This window comes from Diaphorina citri, unplaced genomic scaffold (genome assembly GCF_000475195.1).
Source record: "Diaphorina citri unplaced genomic scaffold, Diaci psyllid genome assembly version 1.1 scaffold1301, whole genome shotgun sequence".
In the NCBI taxonomy this organism is placed as follows: domain Eukaryota; kingdom Metazoa; phylum Arthropoda; class Insecta; order Hemiptera; family Psyllidae; genus Diaphorina; species Diaphorina citri.
This window is the reverse complement of record NW_007378730.1, coordinates 40,363-66,279: the sequence shown is the minus strand read 5'-3', so window position 1 is coordinate 66,279 and position 25,917 is coordinate 40,363. Positions and strand designations below refer to the sequence as shown.

General features: G+C 37.4%; 2 protein-coding genes across 9 annotated transcripts in view; one reads left to right on the top strand and one right to left on the bottom strand.

Moving 5' to 3' along the window:
* LOC103515241 (BTB/POZ domain-containing protein 7-like) overlaps window positions 1–20,309 on the bottom strand; it is a 31,489-nt gene extending 11,180 nt beyond the window's left edge. Inside the window, 4 exon segments of the mRNA XM_026827985.1 lie at window positions 570–667; window positions 5,846–5,903; window positions 6,078–6,611; window positions 19,988–20,309. Coding sequence (XP_026683786.1) covers window positions 570–667; window positions 5,846–5,903; window positions 6,078–6,537 — 616 coding nt within the window. The 5' untranslated portion in view covers window positions 6,538–6,611; window positions 19,988–20,309.
* LOC103515240 overlaps window positions 1–25,917 on the top strand; it is a 39,433-nt gene that overhangs the window by 8,749 nt on the left and 4,767 nt on the right. For 3 of the 8 annotated variants that reach the window (XM_017446576.2, XM_017446577.2, XM_026827988.1), the window contains exons 2-6: window positions 9,580–9,725; window positions 10,904–11,041; window positions 13,550–13,630; window positions 21,393–21,596; window positions 22,104–22,170. In XM_017446576.2, coding sequence (XP_017302065.1) covers window positions 9,672–9,725; window positions 10,904–11,041; window positions 13,550–13,630; window positions 21,393–21,596; window positions 22,104–22,170 — 544 coding nt within the window. In that variant the 5' untranslated portion in view covers window positions 9,580–9,671. Of the gene's footprint in view, window positions 1–9,579; window positions 9,726–9,971; window positions 10,033–10,903; window positions 11,042–12,776; window positions 12,858–13,549; window positions 13,631–21,392; window positions 21,597–22,103; window positions 22,171–24,001; window positions 24,069–25,917 lie in introns of those variants that run through there. The other 5 variants (XM_026827989.1, XM_017446575.2, XM_017446574.2 and 2 more) reach the window with 5 other exon arrangements.

Genomic DNA, 25,917 nt, shown 5'->3' with positions numbered 1-25,917 from the left:
TATGAGAAAGAAGTGAAGCCAATATGACGTCATACTTAAAAAAACTCTCAGCTCATCGGAGGAAGTACAACTGAGGTGAAAAGTCTATCGTGAAATATACGTAAACACAAGGTGTTAGCCTATAGTTAGCTTGTAGGGCAGAGCGTCTGTCTTGAGAGGGCTAGGCTGCGGGTACGATTATTGGGTTGGTGACCAACCAGAGTACGTGGTGGATTTCGGATCTGGAGGTCATTGCTTCATGCTCAATTTGTCAAAAAATATAGTGTAAGGTGGTCGGAGGAACAACATCGACATTTTGTCACGAACATTCATGCTCAACAGTTTTTTTTTTATATATATACATATATATCTTGAAGGGTTCAGCAGTTTTTTAATGCATGCTTGTCATTTTTTTCAAGTGGCAGTGTTCTCCTAGAGGAGCTCTTCCACCCAACCATTTTTCCCCAAGAAGAAAAAAATCTATTGAATGGGTGTAAATCGGCCTTTATGGGGTCACAATATTGGAACCAATAACTTTATGTTCCCCCCAATCAGTATAAATTAACATGAAACATTTAAAACTTACAAACTAGAGTTGTAGTCATAGTTGGAATTCAAGGACTGATTCCAGGAGAGACTGTAAAACGTATTGGAAAGCATATTTACGCCTGCAGCCAGTTTCTTGCGTCTGAAATGAGAACATGAAAAGAGTTCTGAGTAAGAAATAATATGTGAAAAAGAAAACAAGACCTTTTTTTAGACCCGCCGGGAATCGAAACATAGACCCTGCGTGTAACAGACGAGTGTATCGTCAACGGGGGCTGTTGGCCAATAGAATGTATGCTGGGTACCATATAAAAAATTGACGATCATCAAATATTGCAGACCAAGAGCGCCACACGTTGCTTTGTAGTTGGTCTTCCAGAAAATATCAAATCGAAAAAAATGGGTGCATATTTGACTTTAGCAGGAAAAGCACTCGCCCTTCCTCCCAAATAACAATAAATTAAATAATAGAAACATGCCTTACTAAATTTCAAACTCCAGCCTAGTTAGCTTGGTTGGTAGCGCGTCTGCCTCGTAAGCGCTAGGTCGCGGGTTCGATTCCCGCCCGGGGCGGATTTTATCCTAATGGGATAATGTTCGTTCTCAGGGCTTTCTCCTATCCTGTCTTCCTTCTCTCTTCGATTTCGAGACGATAAGACTTTAGCAATTACAGTTACCTCTGTCAGACCTCTTTTAAAAAAAGACACAGACTACATGAGTCTAATGTAGGAGCTGCTTCATGGCTGCAAAATGAAAACGAAGATGAAACATGGGGAAACCCAATAATTTGCAATAAAAACAGAAATACCTAGCAACAATATATGTATGAGACAATCTACTTGGTATCATCTTGTATCTTGTTTTGCTGGATATGATCCAGAATATTATCTCACCCGATCTCTCAGTGAGTAGTTTTTTAAACATCTTGTTCTAAGCTGATAGTCTCAAATTCTAAATAAAATACTACTTATACTTGTGTAACTCGTATGTAGGTAGATATGATAAAAACTTGGAAACAGTCATGATAAAATTAATGTGTCATATTTTTAACATATTAATTTCATATTTCAAATCAGTGTTAGCTCTTAAATCTGAGGCCCTCAATTGATTTAGAGGTCCTTTTTCTCAGTTATTGAACACTCTTTCATAGAGACCATTGCAATCCTAATGACATGGGAATTTTATTAAAGGGATTGAGTTACCTGTTGCTTAATTTTACCAAAATGACCCATAAAATTAGGAAGTCTTAGGACAGGGGTTTCCAACAAGTGGCCCATGGGCCACATGTGGCCCACTAGATCATTTTTGTGGCCCACAAAGCTTTTTGGGATTTGTACTAACTTATCTAAATTGAGTCATGGAAACTGACCCCCTTTAGAGTTCAGCTACAATTAGCAGAATACTTTTTGAAAAATTTTGCCTGTGGCGCTCTAAATTTGCTCCTACTGCATTTCTGAAAAGTTGGGGGTAGGAGTACCTCCCAATGTAGCAAGTGGCCCACATACACATGGAAGTTGGAAACCTTGTTTCATTGCTACAAAATAAAAACGGCGGTAGAACACTCATCTAAAAAAAAATAAAAAAAAAAAACTATTGTAACCCGTTCTGATGTCGGAGAAGGTAACTAGTTCTACTTTGGAACGGCAAGCCTAGCTCCCACCCTGTTGGATATTTTATTTATCTGGCTGCACATTCCGATTGCCTCCACTTGAAATCAGCAGCGTTTTACCTCCTTGAGAAATTGTGCCTACGATAGCTCGGGGTAACTTTGAACTGAACACACATTTTATTCCCTTCAAAAATCCTGCTGTCTGCTGGTTTAGATGATGTGGATCCTCTTTTAAATCTATTTAACCGAAAATTCCGTTGAATAAATAAAATACTAGTCGTTCGTTGAGCTATTATAGACCATCTGCTCGGAAGCTAGAGTCATCTAATCCAAATGTGATCTAAATTAAAAAAAAATGGAAAGTCGCCACGACGTTCAGGATAAAATCCGCCCCGGGCGGGAATCGAACCCGCGGCCTAGCAATAACAAGGCAGAAGCTCTATGAACCAAGCTAACTAGGCTAGCATTTCAATTCAAACCTTTGAAATTCACACTACATAGTTTAGTACCCTACACTGACTTTGTAATGCCGCCACTATTCGCACCCCTATCTTTAAGGCACCCCTCTCCCCACCCATAAAAATTCAAGTTAATTTATCTACCCGCATGGCAATTAATTGCCTACTGAACAGACCACTCAACAATCCCCTAACTAGCAACCTGAACCAAGTATTTTACTGCACAGTAAACATAGAATATTATGTACTATGACACCCGAGACCGTAAGTAGAATATTTAACCATTTTAATCCATCAATTTAGTTCGCTCTTGTTTATATGTTGTATATTAGGCTCAAACCACGGATTCACTCATTGAGCGGAAAAAAACGCATTTCGGAGTGGCAAATGCAAACTGCTCAATCCCCGCAACTGTAAATACGTAGCTCAGTCCGCGGACTCGATTTAATGAAAACGGTCAATCGCCGCAATCGGTCATTAAGCATCATGAGAAAGAAGAAAAAAATGCTCACTCCGCGGAGTGGTAAACAAGAAATGCCAGACCGCGGACTGTCTACTCTGGTCGACCTAGCAACCTGAGCCAAGTATTTTACTGCACAGTAAACATAGAATATTATGTACTATGACACCCGAGACCGTAAGTAGAATATTTATTCCATCAATTTAGTTCGCTCTTGTTTATATGTTGTATGTTAGGCTTAAACCACGAATTCACTCATTGATAGGAAAAAAACGCATTTCGGAATGGCAAACGCAAACTCAAACTGCTCAATCCCCGCAACTGTAAATACGTGGCTCAGTCCGCGGACACGATTTAATGAAAACGGTCAATCGCCGCAATCGGTCATTAAGCATCATGAGAAAGAAGAACAAAATGCTCACCCCGCGGAGTGGTAAACAAGAAATGCCAGACCGCGGACTGCCTACTCTGGTCTCATGTAATTCAGAATCGGTGTAGAAGTTTTTACCTGTTAGAAAATCAACCTCAGTTGTGTAGTGGTTAGAACGGCGGACTTTGAATCTGGAGGTTGGTTGTTCGAGTCCAAGTCAAGTCATAAAATTTAGCGTAATGTATTAAGAGGGGAACAACATTTGTGACAAGCATTTATCCTTAACACAATTAAAATTCCTTACCTGTTATAACACTATTAACATCCTTGGTATCACTCTCTGACACACTGGCAAAGTCCGATACTCCCACTATGGTTAAACCCAACATGAGCAGTATCAAAAATTCGAATTTCCCGCCAACTTTACACGCAAAAAGTCCGACGATGTCCTACGATGGCCCTGTTCATAACCACGGCCTAAATGGAATAAAATTTGAAATATTAGTTCACCTTGTAGGAAATCAGCTGTTTATTGTTATTAAAAGTTACTCACTTGAAAACTAGTTTACGTAGCATTGTATTTGTTATGTAGGTACTCCCCAAGTTTGTTTACCTGTAAAAGAAAAATAATAAAATAATTTAAATAAAAAGTAAAAAGCAATAACGCCTGTTTCAAGTTTAATTCATAAAAAGACTTGGGTTTTAATGAACGTATACATTTCTTTTAGTTGATAATCCTTTGAAGTTGTGAAATAAAGAAGAGGTTTTTAATCAAGCCACTGGGAGGTAAAAGGTGTCTGTCATAACTGATAAGATAACAGGAATTCAGTAAGCAGACAAGCTGATAACATACCTCTTTCAGTACTACTTGAATATCCAGATTATCCAGTAAGGCACTGATATTTTAGGTACACGGAATATCTCAAGCTCTTGTTGCATTTGCACTCTGGTTCATGTGTTTCCTGCCATAGAGCTTTGCTCGGGACATTTGGTGTGACGTCATCGCCTACAAGAGCGTATGCCGTGACGTCAAAGTTCAGGATTTACCGGTATTTTTCACATCGATTCATCTCGGGATCTAGAAGTCGTAGAAGAAAAATAAAAATTCCGTTGGTCCTCATTTTTCCTGCTCTTCGACTTAGAAACTTCACCCACGTAAGCGCAACTGTTCTATTGACACATGAACAATACAACTTGATAGTTGACTCTGTAATTTTGTGAAGGTCCATATTATACAAATTGAAAAAACAGGATAATTTTTACAAAACCAGTGAAGTTTGTAAACTTTATCCTCTGTATTTTCAATTTGTACATGAACAATACCTTACTAAATTTCAAACTCTAATTTAAATAAAAAGTAAAAAGCAATAACGCCTGTTTCAAGTTTAATTCATAAAAAGACTTGGGTTTTAATGAACGTGTACATTTCTTTTAGTTGATAATCCTTTGAAGTTATGAAATAAAGGAGAGGTTTTTAATCAAGCTACTGGGAGGTAAAAGGTGTCTGTCATAACTGATAAGATAACGGGAATTCAGTGAGCAGACAAGCTGATAACATACCTCTTTCAGTACTACTTGAATATCCAGATTATCCAGTAAGGCACTGATATTTTACACCGAATATCTCAAGCTCTTGTTGCATTTACACTCTGGTAAGTATGTAGTATGTAGGTACATTGTTGCAATGGAGTAGACTCAATGACTATTAGTGAAAAGTTAAAAATCATATGTGGGTAGGTGTGGTATGTGAAATTATATGCAGCCTATGCACTCTGGTAAGTATGTAGTATGTAGGTACATTGTTGCAATGGAGTAGACTCAATGACTCATTAGTGAAAAGTTAAAAATCATAAACGTGGGTAGGTGTGGTATGTGAAATTATGTGCAGCCTTAGTATCCCTCAGAATATTGGATCCAGTTTCTTTAAATTCAGATGAAAAGATAAATGATGGTATGCTTTGCACTCTGGTAAGTATGTAGTATGTAGGTACATTGTTGCAATGGAGTAGACTCAATGACTCATTAGTGAAAAGTTAAAAATCATAAATGTGGGTAGGTGTGGTATGTGAAATTATGTGCAGCCTTAGTATCCCTCAGAATATTAGATCCAGTTTCTTTAAATTCAGATGAAAAGATAAATGATGGTATGCTTGTTTTTGTTACAGAGTCAAACAAAATGACTGAAAGAACCTCATTTGTGTCAAATTCTTTTAAAACACACCATGCTAAAGGATATGAAGAAATGAAACAAATCACCGAGGATCTGGAAAGTGAACGCTTGAACGGATCAAAAATATTTGTGTATTTTACCGGAGAAAAAATGTCAACCGGAGAGAGTTGGTGTCCTGATTGTGTCAAAGCCGAGCCATTTGTTCAAGAATATTTGACAAAAAATGAAAGCAAATTGAAAATTGGTCACAGACATCTCTTTAGTGACGCTGATACCGGCAAAGTTGAAGAATGCAATGCTCAACACAGTACCTGTAATAGAACGTCAAAACACATTGTACGTAACTTAACTAGTATTTATTTAGACGGCCTGGATATTCTGAGAGTAAATTGCGGAAAAACGGACACCTTGCAGATAAGATGGCGCGATGTATTGGAAAGCAGGATCCTCTGAAAATCAAGTCTAAGTCTGTGCAATATTTATACTCATACAACGGCCTGGATATTCTGAGAGTAAATTGCGGAAAAACGGACACCTTGCAGATAAGATGGCGCGATGTATTGGAAAGCAGGATCCTCTGAATATCAAGTCTAAGTCTGTGCAATATTTATACTCATACAATGTTGCTAGATCTTGCTTGTATGTCGCAGCTGGGGGTCTGGCTAGTTCTGCTTGTACAGATAAATCTTTCAACGCTTGCAAGGCTTCATATTCCTCTAGAAGGGCACTCACTTCCAGTGGTGTCCACTCTGATATAAGCTCTCGTATAACACGTCCATGATCAGATGCTTTCGATGAACGTCGTTTTCGGATCAACTTTTTTCTGAGTGTTGCAAAGCCAGTCATCTTGAGTTTCTTGCGGTCCCTAACAAACACTGAACTACTATCATAAGATCTAGAGTCAGCGGCTGCTGTGGATTCTACGACTCCCATTCTATTGGTCATTGATGCATGATGTTTTTCTGATGCATTTTTCATTGGCCAACTGTGCTTTGGCTTTTCTTCTCAAGGTTTCTCACCTGAAATAAAACAAACAGACATTTCATTAGTCATAAGAAAATTCCAAACTGTCAGCTTAGTTAGCTCAGAGGGTGGTACACCTGCCTTATAAACTGTAGGTCGCGGGTTCGATTCCCGTCCGGTACGGACTTTATTCCAAACAGATATGTTTCGCCCTTGAAACAGTTGGCTTTTTCAAATCCTGTCCTTCTTCTCTCTTCGATTTTGGGATGATAAGATCTCACTGATTACAGTTTCTTCTATCAAACCTCTTGAAAAAAGTGTTCCATAATAATTTAACAGATAAGAGGAAAAAAAAATCCCATATAGAGGGAACTGAACAATATTTAAGAGGGAAGGAAGACAGGATAGAAGAAAGCCAGCTGTTCCAAGAACAAATCTCATCCGTTTAGAAAGACAGGATAGGAGAAAGCCAGTTGTTCCAAGAACAAATCTCATCCATTTAGAATAAAGTTTGCACTGGGTGGGAATTGAACCTATGACCTGGCACTTACAAGGCAGATGTGCTACCCTCTTTTTTTTCATGAATCACCTACAGATAATTTTATCATATCACTTATCACTAGGTACCTTTGAACTGCTACCTGCCCAACTATGAATTAAATTATTTATTTTTATTGACACCGATGTTATCATACTTATGAGATCACAATATTATTCCAAGAGAAATTATTTTATCATTTTACTGAGATAATTTTGTAGACTAGAGGACAAAGGAATTTGAGGTTTCAAAGAATTCCTAGGTATTTAATAGAACAAAGGTATGTACATGTGAACCTAAAGAAGAATAAAGTTCATCATAAAAAAAAGTGATGAAAATTTAATTTTTCAATAGGTTTAACTACCTATGGTATGTAAAGTAAAATTCCATGAACCTGAGTAGAGTAGAATATAGGAAATACTAATTTAAAGTAAGTAAGGAGGTATTGTAAGTACCTACCTACTTACTCAGCTGCTGATTTTAAACTCCTTGAAAGTACTTTGTAATACAGTTGATCTCTTCGTAACACTGTCAAACTGTTTTGACTTGGTGGGGCAGTGTACTACTGTGCTCCTAAGTAATATCCTCTATAACTGAGCCTGAGATGGAAGAACTACCAAGAAACACTACTTAAATTATTATAACCCTTTGTCCTGGCCTATAGCAATTTGAATCACACAATGCTGCATGGCTCAAACAATCTATAGTCTGTTTAAATCCTCAGAAATAGATAGACTGGTTAGATTAATGGCCTTTGATTCACTTCAATGTCTTTCTAATGACATGCTGGTTCATTTTCTGTTTAGAGCCCTCCAAAGGAACAGGGTTCCCAGGAGTCCAATCAGTCCCAAAATCTAATGAGCAAAGGTTTTTAAAGATAATAATCATTGGCCAACTGTGCTTTGGCTTTTCTTCTCAAGGTTTCTCACCTGAAAGAAAACAAACAGACATTTCATTAGTCATAATAAAATTTCAAACTGTCAGCTTAGTTAGCTCAGAAGGTAGTACACCTGCCTTATAAACTGTAGGTCGCGGGTTCGATTCCCGTCCGGTGCGGACTTTATTCCAAACAGATATGTTTCGCCCTTGGAACAGTTGGCTTTCTCAAATCCTGTCCTTCTTCTCTCTTCGATTTCGGGATGATAAGATCTCACTGATTACAGTTTCTTCTATCAAACCTCTTGAAAAAAGTGTTCCATAATAATTTAACATATAAGAGGAATAAAAAAAGTCCCATATAGAGGGAACTGAACAATATTTAAGAGGGAAGGAAGACAGGATAGGAGAAAGCCAGTTGTTCCAAGAACAAATCTCATCCATTTAGAATAAAGTTTGCACTGGGTGGGAATTGAACCTATGACCTGGCACTTACAAGGCAGATGTGCTACCCTCTTTTTTTTCATGAATCACCTACAGATAATTTTATCATATCACTTATCACTAGGTACCTTTGAACTGCTACCTGCCCAACTATGAATTAAATTATTTATTTTTACTGACACCGATGTTATCATACTTATGAGATCACAATATTATTCCAAGAGAAATTATTCTATCATTTTACTGAGATAATTTTGTAGACTAGAGGACAAAGGAATTTGAGATTTCAAAGAATTCCTAGGTATTTAATAGAACAAAGGTATGTACATGTGAACCTAAAGAAAAATAAAGTTCATCAGAAAAAAAAGTGGTGAAAATTTAATTTTCTTTCAATAGGTTTAACTATACCTATGGTTTGTAAAGTAAAATTCAATCAACCTGAGTAGGGTGGAATATAGAAAATACTAATTTAGAGTAAGTAAGGAGGTACCTATTGTAAATACCTACTTACTCATCTGCTGATTTTAAACTCCTTGAAAGTACTTTGTAATATAGTTGATCTCTTGGTAGCACTGTCAAACTATTTTGACTTGGTGGGGCAGTGTACTACTGTGCTCCTAATATCCTCTATAACTGAGCCTGAGGTGGAAGAACTGCCAAGAAACACTACTTAAATTATTATAACCCTTTGTCCTGGCCTATAGCAATTTGAATCACACAATGCTGCAAGGCTCAAACAATCTATAGTCTGTTTAAATCCTCAGAAATAGATAGACTGGTTAGGTTAATGACCTATAATTCATTTCAATGTCTTTCACGTGACAGGCTGGTTCATTTTCTGTTTAGAGCCCTCCAAAGGGGCTGGGTTCCCATGAGTCCAATCAGTCCCAAAATCTAATGAGCAAAGGTTTTTAAAGATATGAACATGTTTGTCAAGTTTCATGCAAAATCAGTCTGCACAGTTCTTTTTTTTTCCCCCTTTTTATCACCCATCATGACCTATATTCATAATGTCAAAGGGGTTTACTTATATTGGGAACAGTTCCATGAAAGGAACTGAACGGTTGGAACTTATTCCCTAAAGTGAACCGATCTTTGCCACCTCTAATTCAATATCTTCGTATGATACTCCAACATACAACCAAAATATGTTGAATTTCTTTCAGACAATCTCTAGTGAACCATCAATGTGGATGCCAATCATTTGGAATGCAGTTCATAATAATGATTGTTATAGAGTGCACCTAATTTCCATGTCATGGGCGTCTGTACAAAGAGGTTCTATCTGCTCCTATTATGTGTTCTTCAGTTCGTAAGTATTTGCTTAAACAAGCTATATGCGGTCCTGTAGGTTCCTCATTTTACCTTCATTATTCTAACATTATAGATAGATAGATAATTTCCATGTCATGGGCGTCTGTACAAAGAGGTTCTATCTGCTCCTATTATGTGTTCTTCAGTTCGTAAGTATTTGCTTAAACAAATACAAGCTATATGTGGTCCTGTAGGTTCCTCATTTTACCTTCATTATTCTAACAATATAGATGGATAGTAATTTCCATGTCATGGGCGTCTGTACAAAGAGGTTCTATCTGCTCCTATTATGTGTTCTTCAGTTCGTAAGTATTTGCTTAAACAAAAACAAGCTATATGCGGTCCTGTAGGTTCCTCATTTTACCTTCATTATTCTAACATTATAGATAGATAGAATCATTAATCCATCAGACCTATATTGATTTGTAGCAACTGAAGATTGTTTGTATGTAATACATTCTCACATACCCTTTTGACCTACATATCTAGTATTTTGTTCTCTCAACTATTAATTTCAAAATATTATTTTGGCAACAAGAAAACAGTGTCGAACATTTTTGGTCTTTGTCCAATAGTATTTTAGTGCCTAACTAAGATACTATTAAATGTTTTTTTTTTTTTATGTGAGAATGAACAGATTACATAGCACTTGCATTCATGTGTGTGTGAGAGAGAGAAGGGGGGGGGAGAAAGTGAGTGAGAGAGAAAATTAGGGTAAGGGAGAGGGAAGATGATATATGTAATCAACAGAGGAATTAATAAATATTGCCTGGTATACAGTACATTTAGTTGGAGCAAGGAAATGCACTCAGCCTTGTGAAGTAGGTAGGTAAATTGAGGAAATGGTTGAAACCCCAGTGAAGAGGCAAGACATGAAAACCTGATATAATATCTGATATGACCTTAGCCATTAAAAGGCTGGCTTAAAGAAAAGAAAAAAAAAGTTGATTGAATTAGTTTCCTTCCCATAGGATAGGATAGGATAGGAGGATAAGGAAAGTAAAAAAAGCACACCTCTTGTGATATCTTACTCCTTTTAGTCCAGACTATTCTTACTTACTGTGATGACTGTAACACTGGTCACTGGTCACTGCTCGTTTGTGCCAGTTCCTTTGGTAGCAATATTCCACGGACGTGACTTCTGCACAAGTACCGACTTATTTACTTATATTCCAGATGACAACGAGTGCCAGACAGATATTTGATTTCCTCGGGTTCATGTGGGCACCAATCCTCATGAACTTCTTTCTCCTCCTGTTCACAATATTTGGATTCTTTGGAGCTTGCCAGTACAAAACCAAGTACATTTTATCCGTAAGTTTTGTTTTTATTTATTTGTTACCATTTATCTATCAAAGTATTTCTTTAAGAATAGACTAATAAAATAAAAGAATGAAAATTCATTTATAAACATTGTAATTATTCAGTATTATTTAAGCTCTTATTTGGATTCTTTGGAGCTTGCCAGTACAAGACCAAGTACATTTTATCCGTAAGTTTTGTTTTTATTTATTTGTTACCATTTATCTACTATCAAAGTATTACTTTAAGAATAGATTAATAAAATAAAAGAATGAAAATTCATTTATAAATATTGTAATTATTCAGTATTATTTAAGCTTATAGACTAATAAAATAAAAGAATGAAAATTCATTTATAAATATTGTAATTATTCAGTATTATTTAAGCTTATTTTGATATAAATTTACCAAATGTAGTAGTGTAGTACCTATTGTTGTAGTATTGTGTTAAGTACATTCAAAGAAGCTGTTGATGATAATAAGTAGTTTGTGCATTTGAATTTATGTTCCATTTGATTTTCAAGCCTGGCAGATACACACACAGCTATCTGATTGTATGATCAAACGTCTGTCTGACAGACTTAAATCTGTCAGACTGCCAAAACGTGTGTGATGTAAAAAGCTTCCGACTTCTGGCTCAGATGGTCTGAAGACCATAAGAAAAAAAAAAAACTTCCTATTTTCCCCTTTAAGAGGTTTTTTTCCTTTAACACTTTCGTTTCGTTCGCGCCGTTTTGGCAACAAGGCGATTATGCTTGTTTTGTTTCTTGTTTATTTCTTTTCTAATTTTCTTCATTTTCTCTTGGTGATTTTTATTTTTTGTCATAAAAGAAAGAATTAATTTTTGGCACTTAGTCAGATTCATGTAACTCATAATACTTGAATTGCCTACTGTTACCGTAAAGTAGAAATAATGGGACTTAGAGAAGACATCAGAATCAGATAACTCTGCTAAAATACCACTTTGACTCCACACATCATTCTTCAGACCATCTGTGGAAATAATTTTTGTTCCTTTATAGCAGTCTATAGTGTCTATACACATTTGCTTAAAGTTGAAGGGAGGTGAGAGAAAAGTTGAGGTGAAAATGCCGAAAAACGATGAAACTCTGTTTCGTGTTAATATAGACCGGTAGGTGCTTCGAATTCGCGCCGTTATATGTAGAGGTTTGATTGATGAACAATCAATCATTCTTCAGACCATCTGTGGAAATAATTTTTGTTCCTTTATAGCTGTCTATAGTGTCTATACACATTTGCTTAAAGTTGAAGGGAAGTGAGAGAAAAGTTGAGGTGAAAATGCTGAAAAACGATGAAACTCTGTTTCGTGTTAATATAGACCGGTAGGTGCTTCGAACTCTTGACGTTCGCGCGCCTCCCGGCACGCTTGATTGTTTAGTATTTATGTAGGTAGTTACCTCCTGTGGCACTGTAACCAGGAGCTCTCCAGTAAGTGTTTTCCTTAATGTCCAGTCAGTTCAATTTCCATGTTTTGTCTTTGACGGTATTCCCCATTAATCATTATGTTGTGGTAATTACAAGTATCCATCACAAGTCTACGTAACTAGCACTTGACATTTTTATTCAAACTGTAGGTAGTTATGTTGATGTTTTATTTCTAATTTTCATTATTTTTGTATGTACTTTTTATAGTTTTATTATGTTTCATCTATTGCATTTATTAATTTCTCCTATATTTATTTATTGTATTGTGCATGTAATATTGTGATTCTCGTATTGATTTCAGTATTGCATTTGGAATGTGGTATGGGTTGTCTGGAATCTGTTCGTAGTCTGCTTTTACCTCAATCTTTTAGGTTTAGACAGGGTAAGAAGTCATGTTTTTTTTTATTATTCAGTTGTCTTTTGTCTGTTCTGACGTCTGACAACGTAGTATTCAGTGGTCAGACAATTAGTTGTCTAGATCAAATTGTACTTGTTAAACTATCTACCTATTAATCTTAGACTGCCAGCCTAGTTATCTTTGGAAAGTAGCGCGTCTGCCCGTGGGTTCGATTCCCGCCCAGGACAAACCTTATCCTAAACAGATAAGGTTCACTTTCGGAACGGCTGGCTTTCTCCTATCCTTCTCTCTTCGATTTCGGGACGATAAGACCTTAGCAGTTACAGTTCCCTCTGTCAAAAATCATTCTTCAGACCATCTGTGGAAATAATTTTTGTTCCTTTATAGCAGTCTATAGTGTCTATACACATTTGCTTAAAGTTGAAGGGAAGTGAGAGAAAAGTTGAGGTGAAAATGCCGAAAAACGATGAAACTCTGTTTCGTGTTAATATAGGCCGGTAGGCGCTTCGAACTCTTGACGTTCGCGCGCCTCCCGGCACGCTTGATTGTTTAGTATCTATGTAGGTAGTTATGTTGATGTTTTATTTCTAATTTTCATTATTTTTGTATGTACTTTTTATAGTTTTATTATGTTTCATCTATTGCATTTATTAATTTCTCCTATATTTATTTATTGTATTGTGCATGTATTATTGTGATTCTCGTATTGATTTCAGTATTGCATTTGGAATGTGGTATGGGTTGTCTGGAATCTGTTCATAGTCTGCTTTTACCTCAATCTTTTAGGTTTAGACAGGGTAAGAAGCCATGTTTTTTTATATATTATTATTATTATTCAGTTGTCTTTTGTCTGTTCTGACGTCTGACAACGTAGTATTCAGTGGTCAGACAATTAGTTGTCTAGATCAAATTGTACTTGTTAAACTATCTACCTATTAATCTTAGACTGCCAGCCTAGTTATCTTTGGAAAGTAGCGCGTCTGCCCGTGGGTTCAATTTCCGCCCAGGACAATCCTTATCCTAAACAGATAAGGTTCACTTTCGGAGTTTCGGAACGGCTGGCTTTCTCCTATCCTTCTCTCTTCGATTTCGGGACGATAAGACCTTAGCAGTTACAGTTCCCTCTATCAAACGAGCTTCACTGGTGCAGGACACTCCAAAAATTGTCAATATGATACTCAAAAACTTGAATTATTTGATTTAACTTTGATTATTAATAAAGTTTCACTACGGATAAAATTTTAACTTTTCATCACCACAGCAGGGGTGCCAACCCGTGAAGTTTCTATAAAAACGAACAAAGCCAATTTTTACAAACTTTGCATTTGCAAGTGCTTCTTTACATCATGCAATGTTATTATTATTATTTTTAGTGGTCTAGTTATCTTCAGAGATGGAAATTGTGGAGAAACGAGAACCTGCGTTTTCTATGTAAGATTTTATTTGTGTTGAGTGTTGTTGTGAGCGCCACAGGAGGATAAGGAAAGTAAAAAGCACACCTCTTGTGATATCTTACTCCTTTTAGTCCAGACTATTCTTACTTACTGTGATGATAAAATCCGCCCCGGGCGGGAATCGAACCCGCGGCCTAGCGCTTACAAGGCAGACGCACTACCAACTAAGCTAACTGGGCTGGCAAATGTTATTATCATTGCCTTGTCTAACACAGATTCCTGTTTGATTGTATTTTTCCAGTTCAACCTAGCAAGAGCAGCAAGAAAGTGAAGGGACCACCGCCTCTCTATTCCATCGAGTATTCAGCTAGACAAGACAACCGACTGGATGATACGACCAGTGAACTTTTTCCAGTTCAACCTAGCAAGAGCAGCAAGAAAGTGAAGGGACCACCGCCTCTCTATTCCATTGAGTATTCAGCTAGACAAGACAACCGACTGGATGATACGACCAGTGAACCTAGTGATGGAAGTGCTTTAGAGGGTAAGTATTGGATTCTGAATTTATCTGAATCATCCAGACCAAAAATAGCTCCCGTCCAGGTTAGAAACCCCAAATTTCAAGCATCCACGTGCATTGATGCCATTCAGAAGAATACCAAATTTCATCAAAATCCGACCTGGCAATCGCGAGTTGTAGCGGAACACTCATTCAAACAAACATCTAAACCAAATGCAAAACGGTCGAGTTAAAACGTAGACCTTCAATACGTTCGGTCAAAATAAATAAATAAAAATAAAATCTTCCATTTACCCCTGACCTAATCTGACGTATATCTCTCTATGTTTCGTATTATGTTGTTAAACCCATAAAATACACGAGACCTTGTATAGACTGCTGGGGCAAAGGGACTTTTCATTCTCATTCTGGTTTTTAAGAAATAGGAAAGTTATATAAATAGGAAATACATCTATAGGAATTATAAATTTATATTTATGGAAAGTTTATAGGAAATTTATATATCAGGATTTTGTCTTGAACAACCTTGTATTTGTTTTATCTGTAATTTTGTTGTTGTAAAAATAAATGCCCCTGAGGAAGTACTTTGCATCCCAGGGAAAATTAAAAAAAAAAGGATAAACAAGGTATCTTCTATTCTATGTTTGTTCATCAGATGACGCGCGCACACGATCCTCTAGGAGACATAGGAGTCATCAGAACCCGGTCACCAAACTATTGCAGCAACAGCAGCAGGCGATTAATACTGGTAAGTCAACGGGTTGCCTTTGAGGTTCCTCTCAAAGGAGTAAACAACGAGGTTCCTTTGAGGATGATCTTTTGAAATTCTAGGTCGAAAATCTAAAACATGCCTGGGGTCAAATGTATTGAGATAAAAGTTCGTCCATTGGGATTAGGCAATCTGACCAAGTTGGATTAAGGGCTGATTGTAATATTCCTTCGAGATTAAAGTTAATCCAGTCGTTTAGTTCTGTAACAACGGGTTGGGACTGTTGAGACCTAAAATCACAAAGTGAGGTTCACAAATGCTAGAAATTACAAACGGTGAAATTATTGCCGAGGCAATTTCAATTTTTGATAAACCTTTATTTTTACTGTTTATAATTTTGTTTACAATACAATATGGATGGAGAAAAGGGAGAGGAGAAGATTGAGTAATGAAATGAGATATTTAACATACTAGGAGAGAAGAAGAACACAATAGCTTTTACTCTTCACAGTTGGGGGAGGGGTTTTTTTATTGTTTATTCAAACAGACATGTTTCACCATTGCTGGCATCATCAACATGTCTGTTTGAATAAAAAATAAAGCTAGGACGCGGTTTCGATTCCGGCCCAGGGGGAACCTTATCCAGTCCTAAATAAATAATAAGGTTCGTTCTCGGAACAGCTGTCTTTCTCCTATCCTGTCTTCCTTCTCTCTTCGTTTCCGGGACGATAAGACCTTAGCAGTTACAGTTCCCTCTATGAAACCTCTTGGAAAAAAGGTGGCTTCAACCTAGAATTATCATGGGCAGAGTAAACTGGAAGCCCCTAACCCCTCGTACTTTTACAGTCTCATGTTGATTTTATGCAAATTTCATTTATTCCCTCCCCCAACTGTGAAGAGTAAAAGCTATTGTGTTCTTCTTTTCAAGATGAATCTTCACAAAGTTACGTCAGAATCTATCAATATACTAGGAGAGGATGTGAGTTCTCTTTCTATCTTTTTACACACACGGGGAAATGGAAATTCAAGCGCCAGACTAGTTCGCTTGGAGGGTAACTCGTCTGTTTTTTAACTCTAGGTCGCGGGTTCAATTCCCGGTGGATTTTATCCTGAATGGATAATGTTCGTTTTCGGAACGACTGGCTTTCTCCTATCCTTTTTGCTTTAGGGACGTTAAGACCTGAGCACTTAAAGTTCCCTCTATTATTCCTCTTAAGGTTAAAAAATGAAAATAAGATGAAAAAAATAAGGTTTAAGTTGTGTAACCATGTTTTTCTCCCTCCTCCTTCCAGCTCTCAACGACTCGTCCACCTCCGCGGATTCATTCCGCCACCCCTACTCCTCCTCTCAGTCCACCCTGCTCTACCCGGGTGCTCCCCATCCCACCCTGGGCCACCCCAACCCCGGCTACCTCAGTGTGGAGCGACCACCCTCTGCCCGGTCCTCCTACTCTAACTATCATGGTACCCGGGCCTTCTCCTATTCGGGCGCGGGAGGGGTAGGCCCTCAGGTGCCCACCAATCAGAGACGGTCTACGTTCCTCAGCAATGGCCCGCCTGCCTATCATTCGCAGTGCAGTGTCAACTCGGAGACTGTTATCTGAACGCACACCCAGGCCAAGTTCCAGTAAGCACGCCTGTGTATCTTTCACATGAATGAACTGATTCGGTAGGGGTTTTCTCACCTTCATAGATCGGGTTCCTCTGTAGATAATTCAGGGTCTAAAACAGTGGTGCGCAACCTTTTGTGACTCATCGCCGCCCGTAGGAATAATAAAGGAGTGACTGTTCCATCGCCCCGGTTGCGCATCACTGGTCTAAAACATAGCTGGGGTCAAATCGCTAAATGTATTGAAATACTTACTTACTTTCCATGTCCTGTACAATGTCACCATTTATATTTGTCGCTCCCAGAAGCGTGGGTTCTCTTGGGTGCAGGTTTGGTCTAATTAGTCACAACCAAGGAGACCCGGTAATAAATAGAGGACCATTTTCCTTCCTGGTTAAAGCTACAGAAACCGGTTGTGATAAACGAAAGCAATACTCTACAACATTACTACTTAGTGCCTTATATTTTATATGTTACTCCAGTCCGTCCTGAGCCTATTAATCTCCTATTGTTAACATTTACACCCCGGGTCTACAGGTGTTCTCTGAGAAGACTCGGAGACTGTTCCGGTATATTCCCCGAGCATGCTTTTCATTTACACCCCGGGGCTACAGGTGTTCTCTGAGAAGGCTCGGAGACTGTTCGGGTATATTCCCCGAGCATGCTTTTGGGTTAACACTCGTAACATGAAACCTGTAGATTCGGAGGTATGTATTATGTTATTGTGTCGTCAATTATTGTATTTCAGGTCTGTTAAAAAAAAATAAAATAAAATAAATAAATAAATAAAATAAAAACTCCATAGCAAATTAAGCATAGCGCACACTCGCCAGGCCCGAATAAGTTCTGTCTCCCTTTCGACAAGGCTTTTATGAAACAACCTAGTCGAAACTTGTCAGGATAGCGACAGGCGCACAGGACGTATCGGTGTGCCACTCACTATCAGGTCTACCTGATACCAAGTGGCTGGCCTAAGAGGTTTATTAAACAGACCTGAAGTGATTGATGAAATTGTAATAATAATATTATGTAGAATTTTAAACTTTTTTTTTATATCTCTTTGTGTGGCATTCAATATTTAAAGGGAACGATTTGGGTTACGTGTTGTGACTTCCTACCTCTTTTTCGAGATTAATAATAATAAAATAAATGTCAGTGTTATCCATCGTTCCCGAAATTAATATTGTTTGCCAATTTGAACGTTTACCTCTTAATTTAGAACGTTTAATTCTACCACTTTTATTTGTGCAAGCTCTTGCCGTCCAAATATTTCACTCGGATAGTTTTAAACTTTTACTCCTGTAAATAGATTCAATAATTGTGTAGATTTACAACTGTGTAGATTTTTTCCCCTGTAAATACCTTTATTTATTACAAACATGTTCACTATGGATAATTCTTCACTCATTTACAAAGGTTGATAACAATTTAATAACAGTCTCAAAGTATGAGACGAAACTTAGTATGTACCGCAGACACAAGTCAGACTTTTTTTTGGTTTGGAACCCAAATTGGATGATGCAGACGGTGTCCGTCCATTATACTAAGATTAAATTTAAAAACTTTGCGATAAAGCCTTTAATGATTGAAGAATACATACATTTCTTACTTTTAATATTTACAAAGGTTGATAACAATTTAATAACAGTCTCAAAGTATGAGACGAAACTTAGTATGTACCGCAGACACAAGTCAGACTTTTTTACTTTCTATTTTGGTTTGGAACCCAAATTGGATGATTTTGAGTACTCGGATGCAGACGATGTCCGTCCATTATACTAAGATTAAATTTAAAAACTTTGCGATAAAGCCTTTAATGATTGAAGAATACATTTCTTATTTTTAAGTTAGCAATGTTTTATTTTACGTGTTTTTCTGTTCTTGAAGAAGATGCTAGACCAAAAATGATTTCTGCCTTTCCTGTCTCTTTTAGTCTTCCAAACTGTTCTGTCCCAGTAGCTTAGGTCTGTAACTTTGTTCCTTTTCTCAAGGTATTTTACCCACCGGAAAGTTACTTCCTCAGATGTTGGGGGTCGCTAATTTGGTGAGATTCTCAATCTCAGTTTGCCTAACAATCTTGGCTGGGAAAAACATTGACCCTTGATTATATTGCCTGCTATACAGTACATTTAGTTGGAGCAAGGAAATGCACTCAGCCTTGTGAAGTAGGTAGGTAAATTGAGGAAATGGTTGATACCCCAGTGAAGAAGCAAGACATGAAAACCTGATATAATATCTGATATGACCTTAGCAATTAAAAGGCTGGCTTAAAGAAAAGAAAAAGTTGATTGAATTAGTTTCCTTCCCATAGGATAGGATAGGAGGATAAACAACACTGGTCACTCCTCATTTTGTGACAACTATTTGTAGCTTTTTTTTTTTTTTTCATTGACCTGGCTTCTGAACTAGTACCCAAAAGGTTTTCAGTATGCTGGGACATTAGGTATTCATCACATCTCCCTGTATCAGTGACATTGCCCTCTAGGTGCAATGATATCAAAATTAGGGCAATTTGGTATCTTGAAGGCAAATTTGACCCGTATATAATCATTGGAAAAAGGATGCTAGACCCAAACTTAAAAGGGTGGTAGCCTTTAAAATGGAGAAGTTGCATACACCTCAGTTAAAGTTTCATGAGAGATATTGTGATAACCTGTTTTCATATCAACTATCTTATCCACAAAGTTAATCAAACTATCTCGGATATTCTAATCATTTTATCATTCTAATCTATGATCTCATCAAACTTCAACCAAAAAAAAAAATTAACTTGCCAACAAAAGGACTTCATGGATGGTTTAACTTAACATGATGATCAATGTCTTTTTTTTTTTACAAAATCAATGTAGAGCATTCCCAATGATTTTTCAGCCGTCCAATACCATCACAAAGAAAGAACAAACCCAGAATTATTTTTACTTACCTTATGTCGCCTTGGTGAGTACAAGATCCTTATCATCAAAATTTGTAGTCATATCCATCATTCCTGATCAACACATGAAGATCTGATTGAATTTTCTTCACAGAGATGTGTGAAATGGGATCACAAACATTCCAATCATTAGCACGGACTGTACCATTGCTCTTCAGGTGAAAATCAATGCTTTAACTCACGTGAAAAACGCTGTTAATCTTCAGATCCAGAAGGCAAACTTTTGCTTAAGTTCCTCCAGGAAAATGGAAAAAGATTTTTAGAAAGTCACTTGGAAATCCACAAAAAAAAAGTTCTATCTTCGTATCTTCGAATCTCCATCTTTCATCGATATTCCAATCATTAGCACGGACTGTACCATTGCTCTTCAGGTGAAAATCAATGCTTTAACTCACGTGAAAAACGCTGTTAATCTTCAGACCCAGAAGGCAAACTTTTGCTTAAGTTCCTCCAGGAAAATGGAAAAAGATTTTTAGAAAGTCACTTCGAAATCCACAAAAAAAAAAGTTCTATCTTCGTATCTTCGAATCTCCATCTTTCATCGATAAACAAGAAAACAAGTAGAAAAGAAAAGGTGAAAAGAGGAAATTTCTTCACAGAGCGCAGCACTCGTCAGTCAAAAAAGTCAAGGAGGTTTGGATCTTCTGGAGAAAGGATTTATCTATCCAAATAGTGGAGCCAAATATTATACAGGGTGGGTCAGATTTTTTCTTCAAGATGTTTGATAGAGGGAGCTGCAACTGCTAAGGCCTTATCGTACCAAAAATGAAGAGGAAAGACAGGATAGGAGAAATCCAACAGTTCCGAGAACGAATCTTATCTATTTATGATAAAATCAGCCTCGGGCGGGAATCGAACCCGCAACCTCTTGAGAGTCTAGAGTCAAAGAAACGGCATTTATTTATTTATATCAAACATCTTTTGACCCTCGTTAGACTGCTGGGGTAAAGGGACTTTTTAGTAGAATAAAGAAGGTATATTATATTCTATCTTTTTTTCAAGTTCTTGGAACAGACCACTGATCTCTTCCTCCTTCTATCAAACCTCTTCAAAAAATCTGTTTCCTAAAGGATGAACCAAACAAAATTTGGAAGGAGCACCAAAGTTGTGATATAATAACACAAAGAAACGGCATTTATTTATTTATATCAAACATCTTTTGACCCTCGTTAGACTGCTGGGGTAAAGGGACTTTTTAGTAGAAAAAAGAAGGTATATTATATTCTATCTTTTTTTCAAGGCATTTATTTATTTATATCAAACATCTTTTGACCCTCGTTAGACTGCTGGGGTAAAGGGACTTTTTAGTAGAATAAAGTAGGTATATTATATTCTATCTTTTTTTTTAAGTTCTTGGAACAGACCACTGATTTCTTCCTCCCCCTACGGTTTACAGAACAGTGACATCCTCAACTTTGGTACGGGTAGTGTCAGTTGGTGGGAATCGAACGGGCCCCGATGTAAGGCGATATTTCACGCCAACAAGAGCAACATTGAGGAGGACCCATTTCGACCTGTGCGTCCAGACCTGATCACAGGCTGTGTGTTGGACTACCAGTATGTGGAGACACTACAGGCCTGGCTACAGATCATACTGTCGGTGAGTTATTATCTATTAGCTAAATCTTTATTATGACTTGGTTTTTATAATTATTAATATTATTATACAATATTGAGGAAGTTTGACGAAGAAAACTGTAACAACGGAAATCCCATCGTCCCAAAATCGAAGAGAGAAAGAAGAATAAAGCCAGCCATTCCGAGAACAAAACTCATCTGTTTACGATAAAGTTCGCCCTGGGTGAGAATCGAACTCTCGTCTTAGAGCTTACAAGACAGGCGCGATACCCTCCAAGTTAACTAGACCTGCGAGAAAAGTCTGTATGATATTTTAGCAGTTAAATGGCTCACATGCAAAAAATCTATAGCGATAATACGGGCAGTGTCCCTGAGGCTGCGAGGGAGCCGGTACAAGACCAGATACAAGACAGGCGCGATACCCTCCAAGTTAACTAGACCTGCGAGAAAAGTCTGTATGATATTTTAGCAGTTAAATGGCTCACATGCAAACAATCTAACAATAGACTTGTTTTGATTTCCATTCCAGATAATTGGAGCATCCGTTGGGTTTGCATTCCGGAAAGATATTCTGAGAGGAGATGACGACGATGATTGTAAGTATAATTTAACCATAACTTTCTCTATGGAATAGGTTAGGAGGCTTCTGAAAGATTTTGAACTTTCGATTACTCGGCTGTGTGTTGGACTACCAGTATGTGGAGACACTACAGGCCTGGCTACAGATCATACTGTCGGTGAGTTATTATCTATTAGCTAAATTAAGGAGCGCGGTAGCGCTCCGCCCCGCCAAGTCAAGAAAGTTTGACCGCGCTATCTTTATTATGACTTGGTTTTTATAATTATTAATATTATTATACAATATTGAGGAAGTTTGACGAAGAAAACTGTAACAACGGAAGTCCCCATCGTCCCAAAATCGAAGAGAGAAAGAAGAATAAAGCTAGCCATTCCGAGAACAAAACTCATCTGTTGACGATAAAGTTCGCCCTGGGTGGGAATCGAACTCTCGTCTTAGAGCTTACAAGACAGGCGCGATACCCTCCAAGTTAACTAGACCTGCGAGAAAAGTCTGTATGATATTTTAGCAGTTAAATGGCTCACATGCGAAAAATCTATAGCGATAATTCAGATTGGAACTAATTGAAACCATAGATATAGAAGAATTGAAACCCGTTCTGATGTCGGAGAAGGTAACTAGTTCTACTTTGGAACGGCAAGCCTAGCTCCCACCCTGTTGGAAATTTTATTTATCTGGCTGCACATTCCGATTGCCTCCACTTGAAACCAGCAGCGTTTTACCTCCTTGAGAAATTGTGCCTACGATAGCTCGGGGTAACTTTGAACTGAACACACATTTTATTCCCTTCAATAATCCTGCTGTCCGCTGGTTTTAGATGATGTGGATCCTCTTTTAAATCTATTTAACCGAAAATTCCGTTAAATAAATAAAATACTGGTCGTTCGTTGAGCTATTATAGACCATCTGCTCGAAAGCTAGAGTCATCTAATCCAAATGTGATCTAAATTAAAAAAAATAAAAAAATGGAAAGTCGCCACGAATATAGTAGAAAACGAAAATTCACTTCGTCAAATGTGATTCTCCTTTTCCGTCTAAGGGTCTAAGTTACCCTACTTTACTTTACGAGTATTTGAGTGCAGTGTTGCCGATGTAGGTTAGTTTTCCCATTTTTGGGGGGGGACGAGGATCTTTATTGGGAGGATTATTTTCATTTCGAATTCGAATTTTGGGAGATTAAAAAAAATATCTATTAATAAAATAGTAGGTATTTAAACTCAACATTACTAATAAATAAGTATTGTTGCTTTTAATAAATTAGGTATTAAAAAAGTTTATTGAAAAAAAAAGAAAAAAAAAATCAGTTGTTTTGGGGGCGAGAAGCACACAAAAGTAATTTGGCAACACTGGAATTATGCTTGTTTTGTTTTGTTTCTTGTTTATTTCTTTTCTAATTATTTTCTTCATTTTTCTCTTTTGGTGTTTTTTATAATTTATATTTTTTGTCATAAAAGAAAGAATTAATTTTTGGCACTCAGTCAGATTCATGTAACTCATAATACTTGAATTGCCTACTGTTACGGTAAAGTAGAAATAATGGGACCTAGAGAAGACATCAGAATCAGATAACTCTGCTAAAATACCACTTTGACTCCACTGTCCCTGAAGTCCAGTTGAAACCAATGTCCATCCTCCAATTCCTCCTGTGGCAGAGGGAGCCGGTACAAGGCCAGAAGTTTAAACTTGGAAGATGGAGCAGGGGTTCCCTAATGTGATGTTGTTTTCTGGAGATGTTTCTTCTTTTATGCACAAATGGTTTATTAAAAAAGTCTACTTATATTTGTGTGCAAAAATAAATAAATAAAATAATAATAATAATAATAGACTTGTTTTGATTACCATTCCAGATAATTGGAGCATCCGTTGGGTTTGCATTCCGGAAAGATATTCTGAGAGGAGATGACGACGATGATTGTAAGTATAATTTAACCATAACTTTCTCTATGGAATAGGTTAGGAGGCTTCTGAAAGATTTTGAATTTTCGATTACTTGAGTAGTTAGAATTTAAAAGTTCGAACACTGTGGATAAGTAGGTTACAGTAGTATTCTCTTGTGGGTGGTCTGTCTATCAAAGTTGCTTGTATCGGTTGATACTACTCGGTACTTGAGTAATGTCGGACCTCGATCAATCGATAGCGAGAATTACTCGAGAATATTCCACCAAGGATGTCACCCCTGTTTTAACGTAACTGTGTATTTTCTGAAACCTTGGGTGTATTTTCTGAAACCTTCAGAAACTGAAACCTTGATCTTCGATGGTTGGGAATGCGCCATCTTGGATATCCAATAGTTTAGTACAGACGCTACCACGCCACCTAGTGGTTGAACCGATTCCCGTATTTTCCTCTGAAAGATAGGAAATCCTCTCAGTTTCCCCAAAGAAATTACGACTTCTCATTGTTATTTCTCCACTAATACTTATCTACTCTCATTTGATTTGATTAAGTGCCTGGATACCTACAAATTATTTCAAACGGAAATTACTACATAATTACATATGAATAAATAAAAACAGGTAAAAATCTATAATCAGTAGAAAAATGGTTTTTGGTAACGCTGATGATGATTTATTTTATTTGTTATTATTACTATTCTTTTTTAATACATATCTACTTATAAATACGGACTTGTAAAATTGTTATAATAAATCTCTATTTTTTGATACTACTCGGTACTTGAGTAATGTCGGACCTCGATCAATCGATAGCGAGAATTACTCGAGAATATTCCACCAAGGATGTCACCCATGTTTTAACGTAACTGTGTATTTTCCTTCAGAAACTGAAACCTTGATCTTCGATGGTTGGGAATGCGCCATCTTGGATTTCCAATAGTTTAGTACAGGCGCTACCACGCCACCTAGTGGTTGAACCAATTCCCGTATTTTCCTCTGAAAGATAGGAAATCCTCTCAGTTTCCCCGAAGAAATTACGACTTCTCATTGTTATTTCTCCACTTTTATTTTCACAGTCGGGTTTTTGGGTTCGTTTGGATCTCAAGTCAACCCTCATCATGTGGCCTTACACCCCATGTACGTACTATTAGTCCAGGAAACCTCACTATTCGAGCTTCGTTTCCTGGACTATATTTCGTGTGTGGCACAACCCCATTCAAATTGCCATTTTGTGACCCATTTAATAACTTGTGTGTTAACTTGTGATTCGTGTTTCTAACTGGATTTTAGGGAAACTGAACTGAGTTCTGTTATCCCGTTTGTATTTTTTGTGTTCCGATGGGTTTCGTTTTTTATGCTTTGTGTCTTTTTTTTATGTTTTGTACTTCTGTGTCTATATGAAACCAAAAAAGCTCAACACTCTGTTTAATGTTATGTAAAGGCCTCGCGTCACTTCGAACGCTTGACATTCGCGCACCTCCTAGCACGCTTGATAAACGGCTGGGTTTTGTTTAGCAAATTTAAACGATTTTTCTTTTGTGTTCTGTATTGTACAATACTAATTGCTTCATGGAATGAGGTTCCCCATGTGTTGTACTAACGCTTACCACTGAAGCACAGTTTCAGTGGCAGGTCTGGACTTCTGGGGTCTGGAGCTCTGGACTGCACCGGTCATGATGTTGATCAGTTTGCAAGAATGTTGACATGACTGGCTTTTTTCATGGAATGAGGTTCCCCATGTGTTGTACTAACGCTTACCACTGAAGCACAGTTTCAGTGGCAGGTCTGGACTTCTGGAGTCTGGAGCTCTGGACTGCACCGGCCATGATGTTGATCAGTTTGCAAGAATGTTGACATGACTGGCTTTA